Raw genomic sequence first — 24,169 nt, forward strand, 5'->3', positions numbered from 1 at the left:
TATTTTATTTAATTGATTAATTTCGAATTTTTATTTTGTTTAATGAACTTTGCACAGTATCAATGTAACAAAATAAGGAGTTCTAGCAAGTCCTATTTGATTTTATCGTCTGTGCTGACTTTTGTTCAAGTTTTTATTTTATAAAAAATCTTATAAGGTTAATCTTTTATTCAAATAAAACTTTAACTATTTTGTTTAATTAATTTTCCAATGTCTATTTTGGTTATTGAGCTTCGCACGCGGTATCCATCATAACAAAATAAGGAGTTCTCTGGTACGTAAATCGAATTTGATTTTATCGTCTGCGCTGACTTTTGTTCAAGTTTTTTTATTTTTTTTTATTTATTTATTAAAAAAAAACATAACAGTTTAACTATATAATTAGAAGCTTAGATCTTTAATTATTTTTTTAATCAATTACTTTCGAATGTCTATTTTATATAATGAATAGGAGTTCTAGAACGTGAGTCGTATTTGATTTTATCGGGTGACGCTGGCTGCTGTCTAAGAGTTATTGTCGTTTTTTCTCTATTTTTCAATACATTTTAAGTATTATCAAATAATTTTGTACTGCGTATTTTTAAACCTCACCACCCATCCCCTTTAAACGAAAATATATCATATAACACATGATCGTAATATATTTATATATCTAAATCTTTTGAAAAAATAAATAAAATAAAATATAATATGCAACGGACTACAAAAAGTCAAACATAACCCTACCAAGCAAGCTTTATAAGCCAACGAAGCCACTCCGTAACCCTTTATAGAGAGAGAGAGAGAGAGAGAGAGAGAGAGAGAGAGAGAGAGAGAGAGACCAAAGAAACTCTGCATGGCGTCCATGGCTTCCATAGGAGCTCTCAGAGCACCATCTTCTTCTTTGTTCAGCTCGAACGGCTCAAGGCCGAATCGCGGAACAAGTCCAAGAACTTTATCGTTCGCAAATTCCCGTCTCTCAGGCGACAAAATCACGTCCTCGATCTCTACTCCATCCAGAAAACCAACCGTCAACCATAGGTCCTCAAGGATCGTGACTCCAAAGGCGATCTCCGATTCTCACGACTCTCAGACCTGTCTCGACCCCGACGCCGGTCGCGTGAGTTTTTATTTAAATTCACGTACATGTTTAGCCAAGTTTAGTTTTTTTTGTTTTTTTTTTTTTGTTTATATACAACTTTCATGATTGACTGAATGGTACGGATTCTGTTTGGCAGAGTGTTCTGGGAATAATTCTGGGTGGTGGGGCCGGGACACGGCTGTACCCGCTGACGAAGAAGAGAGCGAAACCGGCGGTCCCGCTCGGAGCGAATTACAGGCTGATCGACATTCCGGTGAGCAACTGCCTGAACAGCAACATCTCGAAGATTTACGTGCTCACGCAGTTCAACTCGGCTTCTCTGAATCGTCATCTCTCCCAAGCTTACGCCGGCAACATCGGCGGCAACAAGTCCCACGGCTTCGTCGAGGTCCTCGCCGCCCAGCAGAGCCCCGACAATCCTAACTGGTTCCAGGTCAGCGATCCTAAAACTTGTATAATCCTATTCATACGTGCTGCTTTAATGTTTAGGACCTCCATTAAACAAGTTTTTAAAATCAAATACCATTATCGTAGTTTTTTACGCCCGAGTAAAAACCCTAGCCGCCAATGTCGCTGTCACCTAAGTCTATAAACGTATGTTGTTTGAAAGTATTATAGAGTTTTTATCTCGCAACTAATTGGCCAATAATTAGACCGAATATCAACAATTGGAGCAGATACTAGTTTTGGACTTAACGAGCTTTATAAACTCTAAACTTTTATTAGTTCCCATCTTTGTTTTCAACGTGGAATCCGTAACATCCTAATAATACCATTGCACCAAGAGATCATGCTAAAGGCGAATCAAGAATTATATACTATATGTTTTAGATTTAGTATAGATAGCCAAATTAAAAGAGATTTATTAAATTCACAAAAACCTTGAATTTTGTTTTGGGGATAGGGTACGGCGGATGCGGTGAGGCAGTATCTGTGGCTGTTGGAGGAGCATGATGTGATGGAATACTTGGTTTTGGCTGGGGACCACTTGTACCGAATGGACTACGAGAAGTTCATCAAGGCCCACCGAGAGGCCGGTGCTGACATCACCGTCGCCGCTCTCCCCATGGACGAGAAGCGCGCCACCGCTTTCGGCCTCATGAAGATCGACACCGATGGAAGGATCGTCGAGTTCGCCGAGAAGCCCAAAGGCGAGCAACTCAAGGCCATGAAGGTTCGACCCTCCCCTCTACACTTTGGCTTTAGGGTTTTGATTATTTCGGTTGATATTTATGTATGTTTCGTAGGTGGATACAACTATTTTGGGGCTCGATGCTGACCGAGCGAAGGACATGCCGTACATTGCAAGCATGGGGATCTACGTGGTGAGCAAGAACGCAATGCTGAGTCTTCTGAGAGACAAGTTTCCGGGGGCCAATGACTTCGGAAGCGAGGTCATTCCCGGCGCCACTTCCATGGGAATGAGGGTGAGTAACATTATATATATACACACTCAATCGTACCATGTCTTTTCTATATACCAAATCATCAGCTTCTGATTATTATAAACTCTTGCAGGTACAAGCTTACCTCTATGACGGATACTGGGAAGACATCGGCACCGTCGAGGCTTTCTACAACGCCAACTTGGGAATAACCAAGAAGCCAATGCCAGACTTTAGGTATATATATATATATGTACGTATATATATATATATATATATATATATATATATATATATATATATATGTATGTATAACAAAAGGCCTCCAATTATCTGTAATTTTAATCTCTTTTTTTTTTTGTTACGCTTCTCTTCAGCTTCTACGACCGGTCGGCTCCGATCTACACGCAGCCACGGTACTTGCCTCCATCGAAGATGCTAGACGCTGACGTCACCGACAGTGTCATCGGAGAGGGTTGTGTGATTAAGGTAGTAAATAATATTCAGCTTAAATTGTTTTTCTTTTTTTTTCAATTTTGGGAGCTAAGCACATAATATTTGGCGTCTCTATGTAGAACTGCAAAATTCACCACTCCGTGGTCGGTCTACGGTCCTGCATCTCCGAAGGAGCCATCATCGAAGACACCCTGTTAATGGGAGCCGATTACTACGAGGTAGCAATAAATATAAAAAAATTAAAAAAAGTTTATTTATTTATTTTTATTGGATCAACATATTAAGATTTAAGTTTCCTTTATGCGCTTAGACTGACGCTGAGAAGAGTCTCTTGGCGGCGAAGGGCAGTGTGCCGATCGGAATCGGAAAGAACTCTCACATTAGAAAAGCGATCATCGACAAGAATGCTCGTATTGGAGACAATGTCAAGGTACGTAATTATGTTATAAGAATCGTTTTATTTATCATTTTGATTAAATTTATTTTTGCTTCTGTAACTCTAATACGTGTGTGCAGATCATAAACGCCGACAATGTGCAAGAAGCGGCGAGGGAGATCGATGGCTACTTCATCAAGAGCGGAATCGTTACGGTGATCAAGGACGCTGTGATTCGGAGCGGAACCATAATATAAAAAACTATGAGCACTTTATTTTTGTTTTCTATTTCGTATTTTTTTTAATGTTTAGGGTCTCCGTTACATAATATTTATTATGTAACGGAGAAATCACAACAATATAAAAATTAGATTTTGGATGCCCCTCAGAAGAAGAAGCGGATTGGCTATATATCCGTCAATAATAATAATAATAATAATAATAATAATAATAATAATAATAATAATAATAATGATAATAGAATTCAGGGCGCTCTAGCTTATTAGCCTTTTTAAAACTTAGAATTGTGAAATAGCCAACGTTTTAGTAATATTTGGTAATTAGTCAATCTTTGATGTAATAAGACATAATTACCCTTATTTTTTCCCCTAATTCTTTACCAAAAAAAAATTAAACGAAATTTTTTTATTCATACCTAAATACTCTCTCTCTCTCTCTCTGTTACATTTTTAGGCGTAGCAGAGGTTAAAAAAAACAGCATCTCGCAGTTAATAGTCGGTAATAACTGTTAATAGGTTTCTGGTAGAAACCTATTAACAGTTATTACCGACTATTAGTTAAAGCAGAAGCCTATTAACAGTTATTAACGATTATTAACTGCGATTTTTATGATTTTGACATTTATCCATGTCTAAAAAAATGTGACGAGAGAGAGAGAGAGAGAGAGAGAGAGAGAGAGAGAGTGAACATGAAAAATAGAGAGAGAAAGATAGAGAGATAACTGAGATCCTAATAATTAGGGATTTTGAATAATAAATTATATTTTATTAATTTCGAAAATAAATTATATTAACTAATTAATAAGGGTAAAAATGGTATAAACAATGTGCCACATAAGCAGAATGACTATAAATAAAAAAAATTTAAAACGTATGACAGAATGAAATTCTTAGGTTTGAATTGGCTTAGTTAGTTACAAAACTCTAGAATTCATATAGTATAGAAAAGAACTATATACATGCTTAGCCATCATCACATTACCATATATATCAAATGTCTCTTTGATCCTGGCCTGAAATGTGATTGATTATAGCCTTTTGATTGAAGGGCGATGCGGTTATCTAATTATTTTTAAGATTGAACTTGACAATATAGCTTAATTTTTTTAAATTGAGGTAAATTAGCTAAAAAATTTAAAAACCCCAAAGATATCTGCTGAACGATTGCGTGCTTGCCATGTAGCTTGGCCACTCGCCGTCGCAAACGCTCTCCTCCGGAGTCGCTGGTGTCGCCACCACGGCGAGGCCGAATCTCGACGTGTTGTGCGCCGTTAAGAATCTGCTGAAATCGCCGGTGTCGTAATCGAAGCAATCATGGCATTCTTGTGGTGGTGGTGATCGTCTTCTCCATCGCTGCAGTATTCCTGTGACACCCATCCCCTAGGAGCTTCTCTTTTACTCTTTAAAGGGACATGCGTCAACTTCTCTTACTATAGTTTGCGGAAATTTTGTTTTACGTACATTTTCAAACTCAAAATAGATATAGAAACTAACTTGTGGAAATATCTGTAAACGATTATGGGCTAATTTTTTATTTTCTTTTGTAGAACGTGGAAATACATACTTAAATCAATACTACGTATCTATTGCAAAATATTAAAGACGGTTTCACCTTAATACTTCGAGATAGAAAAGTTTGAACATTACACACTAGTACAAAATATAGCATCACGTGCGACTTTTTTCGCACCTGAAAGTGCAAAAGTCGCACCTGAAAGTACTTTCAGGTGCGACTTTAGATGCGACAAAGTCGCACCCGAAAGTCCGCACCTGATAATCCTCTTGACTATCAGGTGCGACTAGTCGCACCGGAAAGTCTTATATTATCAGGTGCGACTAGTCGCACCTGAAAGTCTTGACTATCAGGTGCGACTAGTCGCACCTGATGCTCTTTATATTTTTAAAAAAAAATTAATATGCTGATTATATATTACTAATTACATTATTACATTATTACAATTATTAATCTTAATTTTAACTTCATTAACTAATTACAATTCCTAATTGATAAATTACAATATATCAAAACTAATTAAAACAAAAACAAATTTAAACTAATCACATTATTACAATTACTAATCTTAATTTTAATTTCATTAACTAATTACAATTCCTAATTGATAAATTACAATATATCAAAACTAATTAAAACAAAAACAAATTTAAACTAATCACATTATTACATTATTACAATTATTAATCTTCATTTTAATTTCATTAACTAATTACAATTCCTAATTGATAAATTACAATATATCAAAACTAATTAAAACAAAAACAAATTTAAACTAATCACATTATTACAATTATTAATCTTCATTTTAATTTCATTAACTAATTACAATTCCTAATTGATAAATTACAATATATCAAAACTAATTAAAACAAAAACAAATTTAAACTAATCACATTATTACAATTACTAATCAATTAACTAATTACATTATTACATTATTACAATTATTAATCTTAATTTTAATTTCATTAACTAATTACAATTCCTAATTGATAAATTACAATATATCAAAACTAATTAAAACAAAAACAAATTTAAACTAAACACTAACCTAAACATATTAGTATATCACAAACTAACCTGCAGAGACTCGGGACGAGGCGAGCGCACGGCGGAGAGTGAGCAGGTGCTGAGCGCACGGCGAGAAAAATCAAAATCGATTGATTCCCGACAGCCTGACCCACTAGCGCTTAAGCCATCATAACTCGAGCTACAAAACTTGAAATCGATTGATTCTAGCGGCAAATGAAAGTAGACTCATATAGCTTTCTAACGAGATATTACAAGCATATATACGACAAGAATAGCTATCTCAAAAACAGCCCGTAATTCGCTGTTACAATTCTGGAAATCCCGTTTTACTGCTGCGAAACACAAACTTTGGAAATTCATAACTCATTCAATACTCAATGGATTTACGTGTTCTTGGTCATTTTAGAAAACTCATACAGTCTACTATCCATGAAAAATATCCAAAAATAAGAACTCAGGTCATACAGGTCTGTCCACGTCGATTTACAAAGGCTGTTCAAACAGTTTTTCTTTTTCAAAAATTCGGCCAAATTCAAACCACAACCAAGAAATTCCGAGTTCAATCCTCAATTTCAAATCATCAACATCAATAATTGATCCGAATCAACACACAAAACCAACCAATTTTACTGATTTCAACCCGGAACCAAAAACCCCCAAATATGGAACCAAGAACCCTAGCTTCGAATTTCAATCCAAGGAGAGGAATTCTTACCTCAATCCACGAATTCAAGCTTCTTTGGAGGGTTCTCACTTCTTTCCCGGTGGTTTCTCTTGCTCCGGCGTCACCGTGGCTCGCGGCGGCGTTGTTCTTCCTCAGCTGGAGCGCGCGGCGATGGAGACTCGGGCGGGACAGCGCGCGACAAGAAAAAAGGAAGAAGAAGAGAGGCTAGGTCGAGTGGTGATGATGAGGCTCCGGCGTCCTCGCGACTCCCGGCGACGTCTCTTTTCCTCGGCCTGAAGCGCGCGGTGGAGGATGGGTCACGGCGGCCACGGCGAGCTCGCGGCGGTGGCGCTCTGCTCGGCTAGGACGCGCGCGCGGTGGAGCTGCTCGGTGGCCGCTCTTGCTCCGGCGTTCTTTCTCGGCTCCCTCTCTCTCTTTCCCTTTCTCCCTTCTTTCTTTTCTTTCTTTCTTCTCTTTCTCTTTCCCGAGCAGTTTCTTTTCTTTTAAATTCTTTCCCATTTTAAAACTGAATGAAAAAATGAGGGGGAGAATTGGCCCGCTTAAAATTTTAAACAATCAGGTGCGACAAAGTCGCACCTGAAAGTTTTTTTAACAATCAGGTGCGACTCTGATACTCAAAAGAAAAAAAAAATTAGTGAAATTTTTTGGACTTCTGGTTGACAATCTGATGCGACTAGTCGCTGCGACTAGTCGCATCAGAAAGTCATTTAGATTCGAATTTTAGGTGCGACTAGTCGCACCTGATAGTCATGCGCATCAGAAAACTATATTTGTAGTAGTGACATAAGTTGCGACAAAAAAATTACTATATTGTGTTCAAAATATACTTTAAACATCTACATCAAAATGCTTAGCAATTACAGTGACTTGTTTTTTTTTTTTTTTTTTTTTAAAAAACTCTCAAGCATCTTTATTTTTGGTCAGCACTAGATGAACCCTTCATGTCTTTACACTTTGCCTTTATTCCTATGATTTTGAAAACTCAATTGCTAGAACAACTAACATGTTATAATGCTCGTGAAAATAACAAATAAGATGCAAGAAATAATAAAGAAAAAAATATAAGAATACATACATCTACCTAACGAGGATTAATCTATCCCCTACTGGATTAACCCTAAGCACATTTAGAATTAAATTAAATGACTTGATCTTAGTAACCTCGTCGTGTGCCACTTGGGCATCTATCTTTCTTTTTCATCTGAGATCCACTGATGGTTACCGCAACTTTACTTTCTTTAATAAGGTACCGGGCAGAGGGTGGGCAATCCCACTGCGGGATACCCTTGGCTAAAAAAACTTTATCGGCCGTTGGGTCACAAGTTCGGGAAAACTCGAGCGGTACCATCGACCTCGTTCCTATTTCACTTTGCTATTCATTATCGGTGCCCTCTCTCTTGGCTAACTGATCTTCTATTTCTTAATATAGAGTGCAGAGTTGATCGGGGTGAAATCCCGATCTTTTATACTTCTTACACCGATCCATTTCAAACCTCCATGGGCCCCCGCACCATGGCTATATATTAAGCTTGTTATACATGGATCGATCACTCGAGTCATTCTCTGTTTGTGTCACTAAGTCCGAGAATTGAATCCGAGACACTCGTGAAAAGTATCATGCTCGCTTTTGAATAGCGGCGTATAAGTACCTTTATGTTTGACACTCAATCTCGTCGAATCACAAGACTCAAGACGCTTCCTCGCATAAGGAAAAACACATAACAATTAACATATAAAGGCTGGGCTAATCATATTAAAGAGTCTAAACACAGTTTTATTAGTTGAGCCGTCGCACGATTATCTTTTTTGTTCTTTAGGTGAGAGGCTTAGTCTATTCTTTAATTACTAGCTCGATTTAATCTAAAGCACAAGTAATAAACACACCAAGCCCGATTCTTCATGTTACAGTGCATGTTCCACTTACTGTTATTTTCCAAGAAAATATGTCCTTTGTTACACGTATGCTCTAACTCTTCAATGATGCTCAATTTTATCTAGCCAAGTGTTCTCGATGATCGATGATTGATCCTCAATGCTTGATGAGTGTGTACTCATCGATCCAATTTCTTGAAGGTCACCGCAAGAAGGTTAGACACTAAACAAACTACTTATACGTTCTTTAGGAATTCATCTACGATACGATCTCTTACTACTTTATGAAAATGTCAAATTTAAATCATACTATTTGTTACCCGATTTGATAAAAAAAAGTTCTACAACAAAAAAGACCATAACTTGAGATTGGAAACTCGAAATGAGTTGATTCCAAAGGGTGGTCAAAGAAGACATCTAGAGTTTTCTAACATATTGTAAAGCCAAGTTTAGAGCTTTGTAACAAGACCGAAAGTATTCTGTAGTAAGAAAAAAGTGGACATAATTTATGTTCAAAACAGTTTTGAAATCTGAACTTCGAAAAATCATATCTATTTTAATTCATATCGGATCAATGTGTTCTTTACCTTCCTGGAAAGATCACGGAGTCTAGCTTCTATGAAAATAACTAAAAAAATCTATTCATTTATAGAGAATTTCCAAAGAGGATTTTCTTCGAAAACAGTTTTCTGAACTTTAATAATTTCTAGATTTTAATAAAAATCTAAACAATGAACATGCAATGTTCATTTCAACTCAAAAATAAGAATTAACAAAAATCTTTCAAACATAAAACTAACAATCCAACATGCTAGAAAATTCATTGAACATAAAACTCATTTAAATCCAAAATCTCTTCCTTGGGTTTATGCTTGTTTTAGTTCTGATGTTATCTTTAGATGATGTTATCTTGGCCGAAATCTTCTCACCTCTTGATTTCTTCTTCTTCTTCTTCTTCTTCTTCTTCTTCTTCTTCTTCTTCTCTCTCTCTCTCTCTCTCTCTCTCTCTCTCTCTCTCTCTCTCTCTCTCAATTGTCTCTCCAGAATTAAAATGAGAGAAGTGGAGAAGATAAAATGGTTTTGAGTATATTTTTGGGGGTTTTCAATTTGGTCCTCAAATTCTTTTTGTACCCCATTTTCCTATTGACAACACATCAACCAAAAATCTCCGGAAGACAACTCAACATTCACTTCTGATGACTCACGAAATTTGCATAAATACCCCTCTAACAATTGCTTTGATCCTCAAATTCTTTTTGTGCCCCGTTTTCCTATTGACAACACATCAACCAAAAATCTCCGGAAGACAACTCAACATTCACTTCTGATGACTCACGAAATTTGCATAAATACCCCTCCAACAATTACACTTTACACTTTTTTATTGAAAAAGTAACATTTTTGCCCATTCTCCTTGTAAATTGTGTTATAAAATTATTTAAAATAATTTTATAACATTTCTAGCTACCTTCATATATAATATAACGTTCTACAAATTGTCATAATTTTTCAAGCTTGTTTGCTAATATTTCGGAATTTTTCGAACCTTGTGTTTGGAAAAAAAATATTTTCTCATAAAGTAGTCTGAACCTTCTCGGAATAATATCAAAATTTCCAATCCACCTCGTATTAATGCTAAGCTTTGATAAAAACAATTTTCTTAATTTTTCTGTCCCTTTACTAAGCTATTTCTATCATGAAGACAAACATGTAATTTCTTGACGTTCAAGGAATTCTTTTGCAAACTCAAGCCATTAACTCCAAATTCACTTTTATAACTTGATAGAAAGGTTACAAGCTATGTAAAACTCAAATAAAAGCATGTATATCCAATTTTTGAGTTTTACAGTTTTAAGTAACAAGACCTAATCCGATGGGTTACAATTTTGAGGCGGCACAGTGTTAATGTGACCTAGATCGTCTCCTTTGCCACCGCAACAGATCCGAATCATCCACGTTCTTGCGGAAAGTCACGATCAATGGTATCCTCCCAATCTCGCCAGCGATGTGATTGACCACGTTCTTGCCTCAGAACAGCTCACCGGATTCCGATCGGATCTCCATCATGATCCGAGAGCTCAGATCCACGCAATCTAATTTTCACGCCATCGCCGTCAATTTTCGTCACTATCATCTTCGATTTCCATATCCATCTTCGTCGATCTCTGAGGCCAATATCGTTGTCGATCGTCATCACCACCGCCATCACTGTCTTCTTCTTTCGTTTTCGATTTTAGGGTTTTTACATTAAGAGTATATTAGTATTTTTACACTAAGGGTATAATAGTATTTTTACAGTATAAGTGGTTAGAATGCACTTACTTATGAAATCTTAATATTTTGTTAAATACTTAGTTTGAATTGAATATTTCGTACAAAAAATCATTGATTAAATTATACGTTTTCTTCAAAACTGCATATTTAAGGAAGGTTATTTGATGCCTAAAATCGAATTAGAAGTTTAATTTTAATTGGTGTAAATAAATTGACAGAATGATGAATTATTTAAGGTTCCAACAATATAATAAGAAAATTCACTGGTTCTAAGTTCACGTTCAAAATTGATTGCTTCGATTTTACAATGATACTGAAAATGATTTTACAAGACTCAAACTGAGCTAAGGGTTAATAATAGCATAAATATCTACTATTTTGTATTTGATATACTTAAATAATACATGATTGCCGGTTTCTTGATTTTGGAGCGCGGTTTCTTGATTTTGCATGATTGCCGTTGTCCTATTCATGAATGCTAGGAACATGTCATTTGGCTCGATCTTGGGCATGGGCTGAATTGGTTGTTGTTGAGGTTGGAACCCCCGTTGTTGTTGTGGCTGCCCTTGATTTTGGTTGTGGTACGCCGGTGAAGGTTGATTGTCCCCGAACCCTTGTTGTTGTTGTTGAGATCCTCTCCATCCTTGATTGTTGTAATTGTTGTTTCGACCTCCATTGTTGTAGTTGTTGTTGGCGTTGTGATATTGGCCCCGGTTATTGTAGTTGTTAACGTAGTTGGCTTGCTCGGCATGTACGTCATTGGCTTGAGGGCAATCGTCGGTGAAATGAGCCCCATTACACCAAAAACATGGCTCCGGTGCGGCTTGTGTGACCTTGGCTGCCACTTTCATCTCTTTGAGCTGTTTGTTAAGCTCCGCCATTTGTGCTAGCACTTCTTTCAACTCTTCCGATTTGTCTCCGGATGTGGTAGCGTGTGCGGTCGCGGGACCGGGCTTCATGAGTCTTCTTTCTACCGGGCATTGCTCGTTGGAACGAGCCAATTCTTCAAGCAAGTCATGGAATTCCGAAGGCGTCTTAGTTAGCACCGTGCCTCCCGCGGCGGTGTTAACTAAGGTCTTTGTCGAGGTGAGGAGACCATAGTAGAATGTTTGTAGTAGATCCGGCAAGGCTATCCCATGGTGAGGGCATTTCCTCAGCATTTCTTTAAAGCGCGCCCATGCCTCATGCAAAGACTCCCCCTCCCATTGCCCGAAACTGTGGATCGCATTCTTCAACCGGGCTGTCTTCTCGAACGGGAAGAACTTTGCAAGGAATTTGGCACAAAGTTCTTCCCAAGTGGTGATGGAGCCGGCGGGCAAGGATTGCAGCCAAATCTTCGCTCGATCGCGAAGGGAGAATGAGAACAAGCGGAGTCGGATTGCATCAACGCTTATGTTCTGGATGTGGAATGTGCCGCATAGCTCGTTGAAGTTGGCGAGGTGCTCGTTCGGGTCTTCGGTAGGGCCTCCAACGAATTGGTTTTGTTGAATCATGTTGATCATCCCGGTTTTGATTTCGAAGCCCCGGTTCTCAATGGCTGGACTAACAATGGCCGGACGATACCCATTTGTGGTAGGTAGGATGTAGTCGAGAAGAGGTCGCTCCTCGGCCATTGTGGCTCCCTCGATCCTTTGTTGTTTTGCCTTCCCGTTTCGCTTGCACGTCTTTTCGATTTCGGGATCGATCGGTAGGAGGCTGGATTCACCGTCTTTTCGCATACACCTTCACAAGGAAACACGAAAATAGATGAGAAAACAAAAATAAAAGAAAGTTCAAATAGAAGCTTATGAGTCGAATTGCAATTTAGAACTAATCCCCGGCAACGGCGCCAAAAACTTGTTGCGAATTTTCTCGCACACGCAAGTGCACGTGGTCGCAATAGTAATAAATCGTAAGAACGAGTCGAACCCACGAGGACTAGCTAAAATGAAGATTCAAGATTCACAAGCTAATATAGAACTAAATATATTTGATAAGATTGTTGTCACAAAATTTAACTAACACGTCACAAAATTAAATAACTTGATGCACAAAATTTCTATTGGATAAAGGGAATGACTATGGTTCATGGGTTCACAAAACAACTTGGATTCGCAAAATTAAGAAAAGAAATAAGCTATTGAAATTCACACTTTTCACTACTCATACTCACTTTAATCGAATTCATAGATCTCTCTCAAGCATCTAACAACCTAAACCGATACCGGAACATCATCTCTCGATCTCAACTCCTAACAAGCACGGCTAGAATTAAAGAACAAGAATATTATCACGAGTCTAGAACAACCTAGCTATATCTAGCCTAGGAATGAATTCTAGTAACCCACACAAAAACACAACAACCTAATCTTTCTCAAGCATTAGAGTTGAACATAAAACAAGCATGAGTTCATGACATTCATACAAGCATTAAGCATAGTTGTGGATTAAGCAAAAAGTGATGAGAAAAACAACAACCTTACAATTCTATTATCTTGAATCCTACATCATAATGAACCCACTACACCATAGCCCTACATGCAATTAGTTCATAATGATGACTATGACAATGAACATACATAAAGATGAACACAAGAACAGTGAAACAAAAGACATCATACTTGAATAAAAAAAGTAAGAGATATGAATTAGAGGATAGAACACTATTTTAAAGTCGTAGCAATGGTAGAACTCAGCAACTTAATTCCTTGTCTTCAAATTTGAGCTACAAAGCTTGAACAACTGCTGGAAATTTTCTGGAAAAACTAATAAAAACTAAGAGAAATGAAAAGTTGTTCTTCATAGCACACCCTAAAACCCTTGCTCCCTCCTCTTCTTAAAGTATTGGTCTTTTTAGGGTTTAGTGGACTTGTTTTCGGAGCAATCTAAGCCTTCCAATCTCATCCAATGGCTGAGATTCGCTACAAAAATCGAAATGAACGAGGCCTGTCAGAATGACCGCGCGCCGCGCGCTTCACCCTGCGCGCCGCGCGGTCCTTCATTTCGCTTCCGCGCGGTTCGCGCGGAAGACTCTGTGGTTTTGGCTTCAGACTTCCCACTCCGCGCGGCGCGCGAAATGGACCTCGCGGCGCGCGGAGTTGTCAAAAAATGTTTTTGACACTTCTTTTCTTCGTTTTTGCTCCGTTTTGACTCCGATTAGCATATTTTTCCATGTTGAGACCCCAAACACTAGTAAAACCCATATAGACCTGAAAATCCATCAAAAACACTCTAGAGATAATCAAATTCCTTGAGAACTCGTTGGATTTAAGCTCGGGAGATAGGAGTTTACGCGTGATTAACGCACCTATCAAATCCCCCCAAACTTAAACTGTGACTTGTCCTCAAGTAACAAAAGAAAATGAAACACACACTAAACTATGTGAATAGAATTCTAATGCTCAAAAATTGCCTCAAACACTTGTCAATGCCTCAACTCAGATTGCAACAGACATGAAAACCCACCTTTTCAAGTTTTTAAACGGACTACCAAATGTGAAAGCAATCTTGTAAGCTCATGTCACCTTAGACCTATTTTACAATGCTTACCATCTCGTGAACTTTCGGAATCCTAGCCTCGTAGTCTTTCCAACCGTCATCAAGAGAACACAAAATCAAAAATGAATAGGAATTAGTTTCAATTTGACACAACCATATGCCTCCTCTTCTCTCTTCTCTCTACTAATGTGCACACCTCATTTCTAGCTCGTCAATTAGGTCTTAAAGGCTTGTAACGTTCAAGGTAAGGTCAAAGGTACGGAAAGGAAATTTTAGTGGCTTGAACATCAACTTTAGCGACTCAAATCTCACCCAAACATACAACCCTCTCATGAAGTTCACTCACTCACCCATCCCCACGTTTAGTGTTTTTATTTCCCTTGTTTTTCCCCCCAAACTTCGACTCAACAAAAACACACGACAAGTCTCTAAAGACATAGAACACCACGCCAACATAACACATTTTTCTCTTCTTTTTTGTTTTTTGTTTTTTTGTTTTTGTTTTTTTTTTGTTTTTTTTTTCAGATATATTTTTCTTTTTCCTTTTCCTTTTTTATTTTTATTTTTTATATAACAATAGAATTAAAAATACTAACGACCGGCGTGGTGTCTAACGGACTATAAAACACATAGAGACTAGTCGGAGAGCAAGTCATAAAATAGAAAGAATTCACTCATGTCACTCAAAAGTCGCTAAAGTCAATGGGGTTCTTTGTGGGATTTTCAAATCATCGGCTCGGCTTTTTCTAACTAAGTATCGAGAATGGATAGTGTTTGGCCTTTTGTGAGTGGGTTCTAAAGGATAAACAAACATGGGTTGGCTTTTTGGCTTGACGGGCTATACCTAATGCCTAAATCATCCTCGCTAGATCGATGTGCACCTAATTTCGCTTCGATTAGAGATCGGAGAAGGTTCTAGTGCGTTCGGTGTTCTCTTTCAAACATTCGGCTAGACTACTCCTCAAGGTTTCCTAAGCTTCGAGACATACAAAATTCTAGGTCTAGTTTTGGCAACAACCTAGCTCACTAAACTTCTTTCACACAAGGTAGCACATGGGTCTATTTTCACTATCTATGATTGAAGATTTTAATATCATTGGCTATCACAAGTGGATCATTGGCAAATGAGCATAAATTCTACTAGAAATTACACAAGAAAATGAAATTAACTATCCGATCTATGTACAAACACATCCCGCAAGGCAAGAAAAACTTTCCCCCCCCCCCCCAAACTTAGAACACACATTGCCCTCAATGTAAATAGAATGGGAGAAAAGTACATACCTCGCGGGGGTGGTCGAACTCCCCTACTCGTTCTCGTCATCCTCCTCGTCGTCCTCGCCCTCGCCCTCGTCATCGTTGTCATAGTCGGCTTCGGGAGGAACGTATTGGCTTGGCTCCCATCGATGATAGAAAGGATATGGCTCCATGAGGGGTTGTTGGTAGGCCGGGTAGACGGGGACATCGGGATAGACACCGGTACTTGCACCGGGAGGGGGGGCGTAATGTTGGTGTTGATGAGATGTCCATTGGTTGTAGACACTCTGATGAAATTCGTCCCGCTCCCGTGCGCGTTCCCCGAAATCGTTGAGGAAGCTCCCAAGCACGTTAGTCCGGTTACCGAGGGTGAGCACATTGTCGTCGATGCGGCCCAATTGTTGCGCAAAGTTGTTCATCATGGCCATTAGCTCTTGGTTCCCCTCCGGTGGTCCTTCGGCTCGGCTCGGTGGCGGTGGCTGGTCAACGTCGGGCTCGTCAAAGATGGAGGCGTTGGGGCCCACTTGATAGCGTTCCGGGACGTCGATGAATCCCCAGCCGCGTGGGTGTGCTTGCCCATGCTTCCATTGCGGCAGCTTCATAATCTTCTCCTCATTGATCGGGGCTCCAAGCTGTGCACGTCGCTCGGAATTTGGAAGTTTGAGTCTGGCGTCGAGGAAGAGTTTCGTGATTAGCCCGCCATGGCCAAGCGTGACATCGGTGTCATGTCTCGCGCAGAACAAGAACCTTTCTCGTAGGAGCCTCCCGATGTTGATCCCTTTTCCCGCAACGATGCACGCCAATAGAGCTAGTCGTTGATGATCGAGTTGGTGTGGCCGCAAGTTTGGGAGAATTGAGGCACAAATGAAGTATTGCCACGCCTTGGCAAAGCGGTTGACACTCGAGATCGGGAGGAAGCTTGGGACTAGTTGGCCGTGCACGGTCTTCATCTTGTACGTGGCACCGGGGTAGGCAAGCAAACGAATCCACTCTTCCCATTGCGGTTGGATCGTGAGGTTGAAGTAGTCGTCATTCTCGGGTTCCGGGATGCCGAGATATGCGTTGAGAGCGGCCGGCGAGATGTTGACGCTTACGTTCCGGACCCGAACTACATTGCCTTCCGTCACCGAGAGATTGGAGTAGAATTCCCGTACAAGCTTCGGTGATGCCGGGGTGGTGATGTTGCACAATTTTCCCCACCCAAGAGCCTCGATTTGAGCCACCATGTCTCCGCATTGTCGGGTGGGCTCTAGGGTGCGCTCGGGAATTAACCCCTTTTTGGAGATGACGTCCCACACGTCTCCCGCTCCCTCGAGCAATGTCGATGGCCGAGGCAATGCGACTCCTGTTCGACGGGCTCTCTTGGGTTGGGCACGTGACGATGACGCTCGGTGCATCTACACAAAGAAGCATGTAATAAGTGAACGTTGTCGGGTCTAATGCTTATATCCAGAACTTATTTACCCCTCTCAAACACAAATTTCACAATTCACATCTCAAATGTCTATGTTCGTGCAAGTATTTTCACTCGGGTATTTCGTCGAACACTTAGTGTGCATGCCAATTTCATCAAAATACTCAAATTATGAACACCCAAATGGAGTTTCCACAACCAAATAAACATCACAAACACCCTCATACCGTCCATATACCATGAAGTTTCGAAAATAAACCAATTTAGAGATGTTACCTTGTAAATCTTGGAGATGAATTGAGGAATGAGAATGAACTCAAGGAGAAAATCACCACAATGTTGATTAGGATGTGATGCACAAGTGATTAGAACTCTAAAAATGTGTTTGATTTCGAAAATTTTTTTGAGATTTTGAGAGAAAATGAGTTAGGGTTAGAAAATTTTCGGAGAAGAAATGAGAGGGAAATGAATTTTCACGTTTTTTTTTTCTTTTAAAACAGTTTTCTCGGATTCGCGCGCCGCGCGGTCCAAAAAATTGGTATCTCGCGGTTCGCGCGTTAGACTCTGGACTTTGACGCTTTAAAATTTTTGGACCTCGCGGCGCGCGAAATGGGCCACGCGCCGCGCGGTCCAAAAAATTTTGAGCGCGCGGGCCACGCGTAACACTCTGGAGAAAACGCTTTTTTTTTTTTAGAACAAACAAAGAAATAAAATAAAATAAATAAATAAATAAAAAACTCTTAACAAAATGACTTCAAATTTGATGCAATGAAAGAAGACACGGGTTGCCTCCCGCGAAGCGCTTTAGTTAACGTCAATAGCTTGATGGGGTACCAATTTTTTTATGCGATAATGTCGAGGTACGCCACCATTCTCTCGTTGTCAAATACGCCGCCATAGTACGGCTTCACTCGCTGCCCATTCACCATAAATTTCTCGCCACTTGCACTCTTAAGCTCGTACATGCCGGATGTGAATGTTTTTGTGATCGTGAATGGTCCGGACCACCTTGACTTGAGCTTTCCGGGAAAGAGTCTCAACCGGGAGTTGTATAAGAGGACTTGTTGTCCCGGGTTGATCTCTTTTGACACAATATGTTTGTCGTGCCATGCCTTCGTCTTCTCCTTGTAGATTCTCGCGTTCTCGAATGCGTCGTGTCGGAACTCGTCGAGTTCGTTGAGTTCAAGGAGTCTTTGTTTCCCGGCTGCCTCGTGGTCAAAGTTGAGAAGCTTCATCGCCCACAATGCTCTATGCTCGAGCTCCACCGGAAGATGACACGCCTTGCCATAAACTAGTTTGTAAGGGGACATACCGATTGGAGTTTTGAAGGATGTTCGGTACGCCCATAGAGCATCGTCGAGCTTGTGAGCCCAGTCCTTGCGCGAGCTTCCCACCGTCTTCTCTAAGATCTTCTTTATCTCGCGGTTAGAGACTTCGGCTTGACCGTTGGATTGAGGGTGATACGCCAATGCCTTCCGGTGAGTGACACTATATTTTGCAAGGAGCGCAGCGAATTGTCGATTGCAAAAGTGGGAGCCTCCGTCGCTTATGATTGCTCGCGGTGTGCCATGGCGTATGAATATGTTGTGCTTGAGGAAGCGGAGCACTTCTTTCCCATCGCTCGTTGGAGTAGCCTTTGCTTCCACCCATTTGGACACGTAGTCGACCGCGAGTAGGATGTACTTGTTTCCATAGGAGGGTGGGAACGGTCCCATGAAGTCTATCCCCCAAACATCGAACGGCTCTATCTCCATTATGTTCTTCAATGGCATCTCGTTCCGGTTCGAGATGTTCCCCGTCCGTTGGCATCGGTCGCACGACATGACGAAATTACGGCAATCTCGGAAGAGGTTCGGCCAAAAGAAGCCGCTTTGAAGCACCTTAGCCGCTGTACGATTGTGCCCGAAATGTCCTCCACACTCTAGGGAATGACAATGTTTGAGGATGGAGAGCATCTCGTCGTCGGGCACGCATCGGCGGACTATTGAATCCGCGCACTGCCGGTAGAGGATCGGCTCTTCCCAATAGTATCGTCGAACGTCGGAGAGGAATTTCTTCTTCTGGTGGTGGTTGTAGTCCGGAGGCATCTTGTTGCTCACCAAGAAGTTGATGATGTCAGCGTACCATGGTGTTGCCACCTTCTCCACGGCTAGCAATTTTTCGTCTCGGAAATTGTCGTCGATAGGCACCTTTTGGTCATGGATGTGGGTGAGGTCTTCTAGGCGTGAGAGGTGGTCGGCTACGAGATTCTCCGTCCCTTTCTTGTCTTTGATCTCCACGTCGAATTCTTGGAGGAGGAGGATCCATCGAATGAGCCGCGGCTTTGCATCTTTCTTCGCCATCAAGTGTCAGATCGCCGCATGATCGGTGTAGACGATGGTCTTATTGCCAATGACATAAGGTCGGAATTTGTCAAAGGCAAAGACCACCGCAAGGAGCTCCTTCTCGGTTGTGGTGTAGTTGATTTGGGCATCGTTGAGGGTTCGGCTTGCGTAGTAGATTGCGTGGAAGGCTCTTCGTCTTCGCTGCCCAAGAACTGCTCCTACGGCAAAATCGCTCGCATCGGTCATCATCTCGAACGGCTCGCTCCAATCGGGTGCCACTATCACCGGGGCGGTGCTCAACTTGTTCTTGAGTGTGACGAATGCCTCCATGCACTCGTTGGTGAAGATGAACTTTGCATCCTTCTCAAGGAGACCACAAAGAGGTTTTGTGATTTTCGAGAAGTCTTTGATGAACCTCCGGTAGAAACCCGCATGCCCCAAGAAGCTCCGCACACCTTTGACCGAGATTGGTGGAGGTAGTTTCTCGATCGTGGCAATCTTTGCTCGGTCTACTTCCAGCCCTTGTGCGGAGACCCGATGGCCTAGAACAATCCCTTCTTTCACCATGAAATGGCATTTCTCCCAATTGAGCACGAGGTTGGCTTCTACGCATCGATCTAACACCTTGGACAAATTCTCAAGGCAAACGTCGTAAGTAGCACCGAAAACAGAGAAGTCATCCATGAATACCTCTATAGTGCGCTCGACTATGTCGGAGAAGATGGCCATCATGCATCTTTGGAATGTAGCCGGTGCGTTGCATAGGCCGAAGGGCATTCGCCGGAAGGCAAATGTGCCATACGGACACGTGAATGTTGTTTTCTCGTGATCTTCGGGGGCGATGGCGATTTGATTGTATCCGGAGTAGCCGTCGAGGAAGCAATAATATTCGTGGCCGGCAAGGCGGTCAAGCATTTGGTCGATGAAGGGCAACGGAAAGTGATCTTTTCGGGTGGCGGTGTTGAGCTTTCGGTAGTCCATGCAAATTCGGAAGCCGGTGACGGTGCGAGTCGGGATAAGTTCGTTGTTGTCGTTTCGAATCACCGTCATTCCTCCTTTCTTTGGGACGCATTGGACCGGGCTAACCCACGAGCTGTCAGAGATTGGGTAGATTACTCCGGCGTCGAGCCACTTCAATATCTCTTTGCGCACCACCTCCTTCATTGCCGGATTGAGCCTTCGTTGATGTTCGATGGAGGGACGGGCGTTGTCTTCCATGAGGATGCGATGCGTGCAAAAAGATGGACTAATTCCCTTGATGTCGGAAAGAGTCCATCCAATTGCCGGCATATGGGATCGCAACACTCGCAACAACTTGTCTTCTTGTTCGCCGGTGAGGTGGTCGGATATGATGACCGGGAGAGTCTTCTCAGCTCCAAGGAAGGCGTAACGGAGATGAGAAGGCAGCTCCTTGAGCTCGATCTCCGGAGGCTCCTCGATGGATGGTTTGCGTGGCTTCGGGCTTTCTCCTAGCTCCTCGAAATACTTCCTTCTATTGGGCTCGAACCCATCCATGTAATTCGCGTATTCTAAGGCTGCACAAGTAACAATTTCGTTAGCGGAATCACACGAGTTAAGAAGACATACCTCAAGGGGCTCATCCGAGCGGCAAGAATAGTCGTCAATGACCGCCTCACAAAAATCGACCCGGAATATATCGTCGCTCTCTTTCGGGTATTTCATGGTTTTGAAGACGTTGAAGACGACTTCCTCATCTTGCACCCTTAACTTGAGTTCGCCTTTTTGGACATCGATCAAGGCTCCTCCGGTAGCTAGGAATGGCCTTCCCAATATGATAGGGATATTTGTGTCTTCCTCCATGTCTAGCACCACGAAATCGGCGGGGAAGATGAACTTATCCACCTTGACAAGGATGTCTTCGATGATGCCTCTTGGGTATTTGATGGATCGGTCCGCCATTTGGAGCGTCACTCGCGTGGATTTCACTTCTCCGATACCAAGCTTTTGAAAGATGGAGAATGGCATGAGGTTGATGCTAGCTCCCAAGTCACACAACGCCTTCTCGAAGTAGAGGTCCCCTATGGCGCATGGTACGGTGAAACTTCCCGGATCTTTCATTTTTGGTGGAAGCTTCCTTTGGATTATAGCACTGCACTCCTCGGAGAGTGTGATTGTGCTACAATCGTCGATCCGGCGCCTATTGGAAAGGATGTCTTTCATGAACTTCGCATAGCTCGGCATTTGTACGATGGCGTCGGCGAACGGAATGTTGACTCGGAGTTGTTTGAGCATCTCAACAAACCGCCCGAATTGCTCGTCGAGCTTGTTGTTCTTGAGCCGTTGAGGAAATGGCACGGGGGCGTGCAAGGGAGTCGAGGAGGTAGGCATGGGCTGTGGTGGCGTTGATGATGATGCACCGTCTCCTTCTTTTTCTTTCCCCTTGTTTGAACTCTCAACCACTAACCCGCTGCGAAGAGTGATTGCGTTGCATTGGTCCTTCGGGTTGACGTTGGTGTTGCTTGGAAGGTTCCCTTGTGGTCTATTGCTTTGAGCTTGAGCAATTTGACCCACTTGTGTTTCGATATTCCGGATCAACGCCATTTGATTTTGGAGCGCGGTTTCTTGATTTTGCATGATTGCCGTTGTCCTATTCATGAATGCTAGGAACATGTCATTTGGCTCGATCTTGGGCATGGGCTGAATTGGTTGTTGTTGAGGTTGGAACCCCCGTTGTTGTTGTGGCTGCCCTTGATTTTGGTTGTGGTACGCCGGTGAAGGTTGATTGTCCCCGAACCCTTGTTGTTGTTGTTGAGATCCTCTCCATCCTTGATTGTTGTAATTGTTGTTTCGACCTCCATTGTTGTAGTTGTTGTTGGTGTTGTGATATTGGCCCCGGTTATTGTAGTTGTTAACGTAGTTGGCTTGCTCGGCATGTACGTCATTGGCTTGAGGGCAATCGTCGGTGAAATGAGCCCCATTACACCAAAAACATGGCTCCGGTGCGGCTTGTGTGACCTTGGCTGCCACTTTCATCTCTTTGAGCTGTTTGTTAAGCTCCGCCATTTGTGCTAGCACTTCTTTCAACTCTTCCGATTTGTCTCCGGATGTGGTAGCGTGTGCGGTCGCGGGACCGGGCTTCATGAGTCTTCTTTCTACCGGGCATTGCTCGTTGGAACGAGCCAATTCTTCAAGCAAGTCATGGAATTCCGAAGGCGTCTTAGTTAGCACCGTGCCTCCCGCGGCGGTGTTAACTAAGGTCTTTGTCGAGGTGATGAGACCATAGTAGAATGTTTGTAGTAGATCCGGCAAGGCTATCCCATGGTGAGGGCATTTCCTCAGCATTTCTTTAAAGCGCGCCCATGCCTCATGCAAAGACTCCCCCTCCCATTGCCCGAAACTGTGGATCGCATTCTTCAACCGGGCTGTCTTCTCGAACGGGAAGAACTTTGCAAGGAATTTGGCACAAAGTTCTTCCCAAGTGGTGATGGAGCCGGCGGGCAAGGATTGCAGCCAAATCTTCGCTCGATCGCGAAGGGAGAATGAGAACAAGCGGAGTCGGATTGCATCAACGCTTATGTTCTGGATGTGGAATGTGCCGCATAGCTCGTTGAAGTTGGCGAGGTGCTCGTTCGGGTCTTCGGTAGGGCCTCCAGCGAATTGGTTTTGTTGAATCATGTTGAGCATCCCGGTTTTGATTTCGAAGCCCCGGTTCTCAATGGCTGGACTAACAATGGCCGGACGATACCCATTTGTGGTAGGTAGGACGTAGTCGAGAAGAGGTCGCTCCTCGGCCATTGTGGCTCCCTCGATCCTTTGTTGTTTTGCCTTCCGGTTTCGCTTGCACGTCTTTTCGATTTTGGGATCGATCGGTAGGAGGCTGGATTCACCGTCTTTTTGCATACACCTTCACAAGGAAACACGAAAATAGATGAGAAAACAAAAATAAAAGAAAGTTCAAATAGAAGCTTATGAGTCGAATTGCAATTTAGAACTAATCCCCGGCAACGGCGCCAAAAACTTGTTGCGAATTTTCTCGCACACGCAAGTGCACGTGGTCGCAATAGTAATAAATCGTAAGAACGAGTCGAACCCACGAGGACTAGCTAAATTGAAGATTCAAGATTCACAAGCTAATATAGAACTAAATATATTTGATAAGATTGTTGTCACAAAATTTAACTAACACGTCACAAAATTAAATAACTTGATGCACAAAATTTCTATTGGATAAAGGGAAGGACTATGGTTCATGGGTTCACAAAACAACTTGGATTCGCAAAATTAAGAAAAGAAATAAGCTATTGAAATTCACATTTTTCACTACTCATACTCACTTTAATCGAATTCATAGATCTCTCTCAAGCATCTAACAACCTAAACCGATACCGGAATATCATCTCTCGATCTCAACTCCTAACAAGCACGGCTAGCATTAAAGAACAAGAATATTATCACGAGTCTAGAACAACCTAGCTATATCTAGCCTAGGAATGAATTCTAGTAACCCACACAAAAACACAACAACCTAATCTTTCTCAAGCATTAGAGTTGAACATAAAACAAGCATGAGTTCATGACATTCATACAAGCATTAAGCATAGTTGTGGATTAAGCAAAAAGTGATGAGAAAAACAACAACCTAACAATTCTATTATCTTGAATCCTACATCATAATGAACCCACTACACCATAGCCCTACATGCAATTAGTTCATAATGATGACTATGACAATGAACATACATAAAGATGAACACAAGAACAATGAAACAAAAGACATCATACTTGAATAAAAAAAGTAAGAGATAGGGATTAGAGGATAG

The 24,169-nt window shown here is 41.5% G+C and overlaps 1 protein-coding gene and 1 pseudogene across 1 annotated transcript; one reads left to right on the forward strand and one right to left on the reverse strand.

The window, feature by feature from the left end:
• The first annotated feature begins 835 nt into the window (after positions 1-835).
• LOC149406940 (glucose-1-phosphate adenylyltransferase small subunit, chloroplastic-like) lies at positions 836-3,555 on the forward strand. The gene is made up of 9 exons (XM_089625703.1): positions 836-1,099; positions 1,218-1,514; positions 1,986-2,255; positions 2,329-2,508; positions 2,600-2,703; positions 2,844-2,955; positions 3,042-3,140; positions 3,233-3,352; positions 3,439-3,555. Exons 1-9 carry the CDS (start codon positions 836-838, stop codon positions 3,553-3,555), a joined length of 1,563 nt encoding a protein of 520 aa, XP_089481829.1.
• Positions 3,556-17,906: 14,351 nt separating this feature from the next.
• Positions 17,907-23,249, reverse strand: LOC149406941 (uncharacterized; annotated as a pseudogene).
• Between the last annotated feature and the right edge of the window lie 920 nt (positions 23,250-24,169).

This window comes from Urtica dioica, chromosome 1 (genome assembly GCF_054948205.1).
Source record: "Urtica dioica subsp. dioica isolate 48M chromosome 1, U.dioica_male_clone48M_v1_H2, whole genome shotgun sequence".
Lineage (NCBI taxonomy): Eukaryota > Viridiplantae > Streptophyta > Magnoliopsida > Rosales > Urticaceae > Urtica > Urtica dioica.

Bases quoted from the DNA above. Each gene is read 5' to 3' on its own strand.
- LOC149406940 (XM_089625703.1), top strand. From the start codon at position 836: ATGGCGTCCATGGCTTCCATAGGAGCTCTCAGAGCACCATCTTCTTCT. The intron at 2,509-2,599 runs GTGAGTAACATT...AAACTCTTGCAG, and splicing joins CCACTTCCATGGGAATGAGG to GTACAAGCTTACCTCTATGA. The intron at 2,956-3,041 runs GTAGTAAATAAT...GTCTCTATGTAG, and splicing joins GAGAGGGTTGTGTGATTAAG to AACTGCAAAATTCACCACTC.